Raw genomic sequence first — 8,870 nt, 5'->3', positions numbered from 1 at the left:
TTGATCATATTGGTAAATTTCTCTCCAAAGTCCATATATTCTAATTGTGTAAACATGAACTGCCAATTCAAATTATCAAACGTTTTTTGTGCATCAAGAAAAATCATAGCCATCTGCTTTCCCGAGTGTGTCTCATAATATTCCAGTGTATTCAGGATCGTCCGCATATTATTTTTGATTTGCCTCTGACGTAGGAAACTATTCTGATCCATGTGAATGAAGTCCTTTAAAAATCTTTTCAATCTTTCTACGATTATTGAGGTATAGATTTTGTAATCCGCATTTAACAATGATATCGGTCTGTAATTTTTTATTTGTAATAAATCGGAATCTTCTTTAGGTATCAATGTTATTATTACCTTTGTCCATGTTTTAGGGATATTTGCTTCCAACAATACTTCATTGTAGATTTCCAGCATGGATGGGCCTAAGATCTCTTGTAAGTGTTTATAAAATTCTATCAGTAGCCTATCTGGTCCTGGTTGTCTTGTTATTTTTTTTGCCTCTTGATTGCTTCTGTTAACTCTATCATTGTAATCCATCATTGTAATTCGCTATAGAACACTGCACACCAGAACAACTAGACACAAGAACAGTTTTTTCCCGAATGCCATCACTCTGCTAAACAAATAATTCCCTCAACACTGTCAAACTACTTACTAAATTTGCACTATTATTAATCTTCTCATCATTCCCATTATCCATCTCCTTCCACTTATGACTGTAACTTTGTTGCTTGTATCCTTACGATTTATACTGATATTGTTTCCTGATTGCTTATTTGTAGCCTATGACTATCATTAAGTGTTGTAAGTGTTGTACCTTGATGAAGGTATCTTTTCTTTTATGTACACTGAGAGCATATGCACCAAGACAAAGTCCTTGTGTGTCCAATCACACTTGGCCAATAAAATTCTATTCTATTCTATTTAACATTGTTTTCAGTTCATCCAGTACTTTTGGTAGGTTGACTTCTTCCATATATTGTTTAATTCTGTCTTCTGATATGTTTTCTTTACTATATAATTTTTCATAAAATTCTTTTATTATTTTTTTCTTGTCTTCATTTTATGTCGAATTGTCTCGTCTTGAAACTTTTGTATCAGTTTCTTTCTCTTTTTTGAGTCTAAATGCCAACCATCTCCTGGCTTGTTTGCATTTTCAAAGAAATTTTGTTTAGCTGCCTTAATTTTTTGTGCCAGTTCCTCTTTCTGTAAGATATTTAATTTATGTTTTACTAGTTCCATTTGATTTTTGCCATTTCTTTTTTGCGGGTCTTTCTGTAGTTCCAATTCTAATATTTTATATTCTTCTTCTAGTTCCTTTCCTCTCTCCTTCTTTTCCCTATTTTTCCTTCCTATATAAGAGATCAGTAACCCCCTGGAATATGCCTTGGCAGTATCTCATACATTTTGCAGGGACATTTCTCCATTTTTATTTTCTTTGAAAAAGAATTCCATTTCCTTTATGAAAGAAAATATTGACTGTTTTAGTGTCCATCTTGATTTTCTTGTTTGACCTTTCCACTTTACTTTTATTGGGTTATGGTGTGCCCAAGTATTTGACTCCACATCTACTTCTTGCAGTTCCAGTGACATCCATGTCATGTCAATTCTCGACCATGATTTATGCATATTTGAATAGAAAGTATATTGTTTTTTCTCTGGTTGTATTTCCCTCCAAGCATCTTTAATTATTGTTTTGATTCTTTGGATTCTTTGATATAGAGGGGCACCCCTCTTTTTTTCTGCTCTGCCAGTGAGACATATAGCTTCCCCATTTTAGGGTGGTCCTTTTTAATATGTACTTCCTGGAGACAGATCAGATCTAAGTTCAATTTTTCAGGGGAAAAATGTGGCAGCGTCTGGAACCCTAAAGTCTAGTATGGTTTCCAGGCCTGACAGGCGTCCCCCCTTGGAAAAGAAGCTATATCCTACGAAAGAAAACAAAGAGTTAATAAAGAAGAGTGTCATTGGTCCACACTTCCCTTCTACCCCCCTCTCCCCTCTCCAAGAAGTTTTTTAGGTTTGTCAGGGAAAGTGTCGTGAAATTGCTTAATCAAATTGTCCGCATTTACTTTCCAACTTTTGACCCAAGTAGATTCAGATAATGGATATCCCTTCCAGTGGACTAAATATTGTAATTGACCTCTGTATAGTCTAGAGTCAAGGATTTTCTTGATTTCATAGTGCGTTTCACCTTGGATTATCAAGGGTGGTGGGGGAGCGGCAGGTTGAGGTCTCAGACCAGACTGTCTAGCAGGTTTTAATAAGCTGGTATGGAATACCGGGTGTATTTTCCCCAACATTCGAGGGAGCTTGAATTGGACGGTAACAGGATTAATAATTTTTACAATGGGGAAAGGACCCAAAAACTTTGGATCGAATTTTCTGCTGGGTATTCTCAACCTCAGATACTTAGTAGATAAAAAGACTTTATCTCCAATGGGAAAAGGGGGTTGAAGGGAACGGTGTTTGTCAGCTTGGGCTTTGTAATTCCGAGCTGTCACAGCTAAGGCCTTTTTTGTATTTTGCCAACCTTTTTTCAACAAATTCATCCAGTCCGTTAGAGAAACGGAAGTGGGGGGGGTGTTGGGGCTAGGCAAACTGACGCCTGATGTCCTAGTTTTCCACAACGGTAGCATTTGATTATTGTTGAAGGCTGAAAGGTGGAGGGTGTGGTTGGTCTTAAGAGGGAGGGTCTTGTAGGTGGTCGTTGTGGAGTTGTAGTTGGTGATTGGCTTTGGAGGGGGTTGAATTCTCTGTCCAGAGCTATGGACACGTTGTACCAGTTATTAGTTGTTCTGGGATTCCTCTGGTAGAGCAGGCTTTTCTGATGTTTTGATCGATAGCCTCTTTGAAGAAGTGGAGGAGGACGCGATCTGGCCAATGTCTAAGATTACCAGCAACCCTTCTGAAATCCCATACAAATTGTTTTAGAGGCTTGTTACCTTGCTTCATCGTTTTTAAGGTGGTTTCACATTCTGCAATTAGGTCATCATTTTGAAACCGGTTGCGAAGCAGTGCCATGAATCCGTGAACATCGTTTAGTTCTGGTGCACGTTCATTGTGTAGTTGAGCTATCCATTCTGAGGCTAGCCCCACGTTCATACCATCCGAGATGGCGTTGATTAGGCTTCTTTCTGATGGGTATTGATGTCTATATTGTTCAACGTAAGCCTCAATTCTGCTGAGAAAGTAAGCCAGGTGGTGTGGATTCCCATCAAAGGTTGGTTTGAAAGGGGGAGGGGCTGGGTGAGGGGGTGCAGGTGGGTTTAGCTGGCCTGCTTGCGGTTGAAGAGGGATTTGTGGGGTGGCTGGTTGCTGAGTTGTAAAGGGGGGTGGAATTCCCCCTGGCTGCTGAGAAGGAAGTCCTTGAAATGCTTCAGCTGACGAGGCAAAAATCAGCCTGGGGCCCCCAGGAAAGAAAGGTGCTGAACTGGCTGGTTGCCGTTGGTATTGGATCCATCCTTGTCCAGGATAAAATGCCCAACCAGGAGGAATAGAAGCAGCAGGAGGCAGCGTAGGCCTCTGTTGGCGGGAAAAGTCAATTGGAGGGGGGAGTTGCGATTCCCCCCAAGTCCCTGGTGCTGCCTGAACTCCCTGCCGTCTGAAGGAGGGAAGGGAGGTCCTCCTGCGTTCATCGGAACGGCTTTGAGCTTCAGTAATTTCTCCCTCTCTGGTGGGAGGGAAGGTGAATTTAGGCTGAGCTAAAGGCTCTCGAGGTGGGTGAGCTGAGCTTATACGAGGCCTCACTTCCAAACGCTCAAAAGTTTCAGGGAGGTCTAATAGGGACTGGGATTTCAGGGGATTTCTCAGGTCCCAATCCAGTGACTCTCCCGATTTACCGGGTTTTACTGTCCTCCAGTGAGGTTGAGAAGAGGGAGGGGGCTCTCCATTCCGCCCCAGGGAAATGTTTTCTCCCGAACGACAGCTTACCCATGAATCGGAGTCTTTGGGCCATGCACCAAGCTGACAAGCAGGCTCTACCACTTCGGGTTTTTGAGTCATATCCTCCGATGGGAAGTAGGTGATTTCAACTAAATTCTCAGAATCAAACTTCTGTGCTATTTCCACGCTTTCAGCTTGCTGCCCTTCCATCTTCGCTGGGTCTTTGCACCGCTGTGGAGGTTGTGAAGGCTGGGGCCCAGCACCCCCCTAACGGGCCCCCTCTGAGCGGAGGAGAGGGTACCATTAGCAAAAGAAAGTTATGAGTTTTGGAATAATGTCAAGGTTCCAGAAAAACCTCTTCTGCATAAAAAAACTCAGAAGCCATTGTTTTTCAGAGTTCTTTACTAGCATGAGGAAACTGGCACACGATGAGTGAAATTCCAAAACTGAACTTCTGGATTCTTTTCCCAGTTATACAAACCCCAAGAGTCCCACCCCCCTGACCCCTTTGCTGGTCACATGGTCCCACGTTCTCCCAGTTCATTCAAATATCTTCTCGCCACTCTTCCTGCAGATGTGAACACCATCCAACCTTGACCGCTTGAAGAATGTCACCATACCCCTCAACCCCCCTTCTTCCCCTCAGGGGAAAAATGTGGCAGCGTCTGGAACCCTAAAGTCTAGTATGGTTTCCAGGCCTGACACCTTACATAGCCTGTATGGACCTGATAGGCTTCATCCATCTCTGATAATGCCTCCTCCTTACTCACTTCCAAGACTTCAGCCAACAACTCTGCCATTTTTTTTTATTTATTTATTTTATTTTGTCACACAGTATATATAAGCATAATTATGTAATAACTATACAATATATAAGCATATATATAAGTATGAGTATGTAATAACAATATTAATTGGATATAACAAAGGAAACAATAGGACAGGAACGGTAGGCACGCTTGTGCTCTTATGCATGCCCCTTACAGACCTCTTAGATATGGGGTGAGGTCAATAGTAAACAGTTTTTGGTTGAATCTTTGAGGATTTTGGGAAGAGACCACAGAGTCAGGAAGTTTATTCCAAGCATTAACAACTCTGTTACTGAAATCATATTTTCTGCAATCAAGATTGGAGCGGTTAACATTAAGCTTAAATCTATTGTGTGCTCCTGTATTGTTGCAATTGAAGCTGAAGTAGTCTTCGACAGGAAGGACATTGTAATAGATGATTTTATGAGTTAAACTCAGATTATGTCGAAGGTGGCGAAGTTCTAAATTTTCTAAACCCAGGATTTCAAGTCTGGTGGCATAAGGTATTTTGTTGTATTCAGAGGAGTGGAGAATTCTTCTTGTAAAATATTTCTGGACACGTTCAATTGTATTGATGTCAGAAATGCAGTATGGGTTCCAGACAGTCGAGCTGTATTCAAGAATTGGTCTAGCAAATGTTTTATATGCTCTGGTTAGTAGTGTAGTGTTTTTGGAGAAGAAGCTATGCAAGATTAGGTTTACAACTCTTAAAGTCTTTTTTGCGATGTAATTGCAGTGGGCTTTGGCACTTAGATCATTTGATATAAAAACTCCAAGGTCTTTAACAGGGTGGTGGTCATCTGTAAGGTAATGTCCATCAAGCTTGTACTTAGTGTTTAGGTTCTTTTTTCCAATATGTAAGACTGAGCATTTGCTGGTTGAGATTTGGAGTTGCCAAGTTTTAGACCATTCAGATACAAAGTCAAGGTCTTTTTGAAGGGTAGTTGTATTGTTGGTGGTGTTAAATAATTTGATGTCATCAGCAAAAAGAACACAATCACTTGCAATATGGTCACAGAGATCATTAATGTATAATATGAAGAGTGCTGGTCCAAGAACGCTGCCTTGGGGAATGCCACTTTTGACAGGAACAGGATTTGATAGAGCATTGCCAATTTTGACCACTTCTTGTCTGTTTGACAGGAAAGCTGTTATCCAATTGTGGAAGGGCCCTGAGATGCTGTAGGATTTTAGTTTTAAGAAAAGTTTATCATGTACTACTGAATCAAAAGCTTTACAGAAGTCTATGTAGATTGCATCTATTGCTTTGCCCTGATCAAAATTTGTAGTCCATATGTTTTTGCAGTGAAGAAGTTGTAAGTTACATGATAATTTTTTTCTGAAACCAAATTGTTTATTAGAGAGTAGGTTGTTTGTTTCTAGGTGGAGGGTAATGGATTGGTTGATGATAGATTCCATTACTTTGCAGGTGACGCAGCATAGAGAGATTGGTCTGTAATTTTCAACTAGGCTGGGGTCTCCTTTTTTGAAGACTGGGATGACCGTGGCTAGTGACCAAAGTTTGGGAAGGGAGCTGGTCGTGAAAGCTTTTTCAAAGATTATGCTTAGGGGTTCTGCTATATTAGTGGAAAGTTTTTTTTAAGAAGTATGCACGTAGTCCATCAGGTCCAATAGATAGGGATGGTTTCAGTTTGCGAAGAGCTTCTTCAACATTATCTTCTGTGAAGTCTATATGTGTTCGATCGTTATACTTATTGTTGGTACGATTGGGGAATGTTGGGTATGAGCCACTACTGTTAACAAAGACTGAGCAAAAGAATGTGTTAAAGAGGTTTGCTTTAACTGTTTCATCATTATATTCTTTGCCGTTAGATTCTTTTAGTGGTGGGATGGACTCGAGTCTTTAAATTTGTTGTTCACAAAATTATAAATAGCACGATTGGAATTTGTGCGCAGAAGGTCTTCTTGCTTGGTGTGGTAATTGGTGCATTCAGTTTTTATTTGGTTGCATATATTTCTGTAGCGGTGTTTGAAATTTGCTACATAGCCCTTTTTGTTTCTTCTCCAGAGGGATTTTTTTTTGGATTGCAGCTTTTTTATTGATATGGGTAATTTGTTTTTTTTTTATTTTGATGGTGGTTTGTGGTAGGTAAAGTTTAATGATTATATAGACTTCAAGTAGGAAAATTCTATAGTTGTCTTCAGCAATAATATAGGTTGAGAACAGATTTTGCCAGTCAAGAGATGAGAGGTTGTTGTTTATAAGGTCATAGTTGGCTTTTTTGAAATTGTAGTTTGGAATACTATTATTATGACGATTTATGTAAGGTTGTATATTGAGACAAAAGTCTATCATGCTGTGGTCGCTGTTGGAAAAGGGTTCTCTTATTTGTAGTCCATAAATTGAGTTTGTGTTGTTACAGAAGATGAGATTGAGGCAGTTGTTGAGTCTTGTATTATTAGTTACTAGCTGTTCAAGACCTAGGTTTCCCCTTTCTCTTCTTCTATATTTTGAAATCTTAGAAAGAATTCAGCTTTTTCCGTCTCCAGGGATATTATCAAGGCATCCAGGCTCTTGTCCACCTGAGTTAATCTCTGGTCCATTTCCACCACTTTTTTTTTTGTTTGTTCTGATTTTTCCTCTACTTTTTTCATTCTTTCTTCATTCTTTATCATTATTTGTTGGATGTTTTCCACTTTTTTCCATTTTTTGTATTCTTTCGTGTAGTTTGGTCATTGACTCCTGTATTGATTGGAACATTGCTTTTGTTTCTGTCTGCATTGCATTTTCTGCACTAGATAATTATCCAAGGATCTCTAGCTTGCCAGACTTGGGGCAGCAGATGGTGTTGCTGAGGGATTCAAAGTAGTTTTCTTCATCTTTCAATATTAATACATAAAATAGGCAATAGTTTCACAACACAGTCCCAATTATTCCAATATTCCCTCCCAGCTGTCACCCAACTGCAGTAAACTTTTTGTAACACTCTCACTACCAAATTCCTCTATCCATCTTACTAACACTTCTGTCCAAATAGTCCATAATGTTCAGTTCAAGAGTACCTTTAAGTATAATTTTTCACCCTTCTTCTTTACTTTTTTTCCACAATATTGTGTAGAAATTATATAGAAATCAAATATAAATATGAATATTATGTTTCCTAAAGTCCACAGGGTCCAAAATATGTCTTTCACAAATTTTGTAAGGCAAACCAAAATGCCTCTCACAAGTCGTCTTTGATCCTTCTTCTCTTCCTCTTTGGTGAATAGGCTATCAAAGTTTATTTGTAATCCACTTAGGCCCACATATGACACCAACAATCATTCACAGAGTGTCCCATGAGTTCTTGTATAACTATTTTAATTTCTTTTTTTCTTCTCCTTCTACAATTGTAATATCAAAAATTAATTAAATTCCATCAATATAATTTATAATCCAGTTCAATTTGGCAAGTCTTTATAGGTTCCTAACTTCTAAGTTTTAAAAGTCTTGAAGGAAAGCAGGAAAAAACAAAAGAAGGGGGGAGTCCAAAGATGTTCTAGTCAAAATGTTTCCAGTTCCAGACTGTTTACATTTATTATCAGCTAAACCCTAGAGTCGGTAACGACTAGCACGTATGTGCAAGGGGAACCTTTACCTTTAAAGCCAGAGAGCTACTGATTTTTCAGTCATAGCTCTTCCACTCTCTGCTCCAGCCGTCCAGACTAAACAAATTGCAGGTGTCAGAAGATTGTTGTTTCATTTACTGTAATAATTTTCTGTACTCCACAACTCAAGGTCATGTCTATTCAGAAGTCCTTTATCTCTTTAAATACTTTATCTGCCAGCCAGTACTAGTAGATGGCGCTCTTATTCAATTTCCTCTATTTTAATCCTGTCACTTCTTGATTTAAATTTAAAGCTGAAAGCTTTTCTTTTTTACAATCAAAAGTTTTCTGATTTTAATAAAAAGGGGACTACAGAGCTAAATAAAACCTTAGTCTCTTCTTTCTACCTCTTCCACATTTTTTGTAGCAAAATAGTAAACTTTTCTATGTCTTCTTTATTAATGACTAAAAGCCTCTTCGCTGCGAAGTCTAGAGGTGGAAAGTTTAAAATACCACCTCCTATTCTTTAGTCTCACTCTCTACCATATTTTTCAGAGTATAAGACGCACCTTTTTACCCCCCAAAAGAGGGTGAAAATCTGGGTGCGATTTACAGTCCTAAT

The 8,870-nt window shown here is 39.0% G+C and overlaps 1 protein-coding gene across 2 annotated transcripts in view; it reads right to left on the bottom strand.

Moving 5' to 3' along the window:
• Positions 1-1,088: 1,088 nt before the first annotated feature.
• LOC131194853 (uncharacterized) overlaps positions 1,089-8,870 on the bottom strand; it is a 268,449-nt gene continuing 260,667 nt past the window's right edge. For both annotated transcript variants that reach the window (XR_009154334.1, XM_058176386.1), the window contains exon 2: positions 1,089-4,245. Coding sequence is in view for 1 of the 2 variants with exons in the window: in XM_058176386.1 (XP_058032369.1) it covers positions 2,772-4,100 (1,329 nt within the window). In the remaining variant the exon portion in view is untranslated. The remainder of the gene's footprint in view (positions 4,246-8,870) is intronic.

This window comes from Ahaetulla prasina, chromosome 3 (assembly GCF_028640845.1).
Source record: "Ahaetulla prasina isolate Xishuangbanna chromosome 3, ASM2864084v1, whole genome shotgun sequence".
NCBI lineage: Eukaryota > Metazoa > Chordata > Lepidosauria > Squamata > Colubridae > Ahaetulla > Ahaetulla prasina.
The sequence above is the reverse complement of the archived record's forward strand: the minus strand, read 5'-3'. Positions and strand labels throughout refer to the sequence as shown.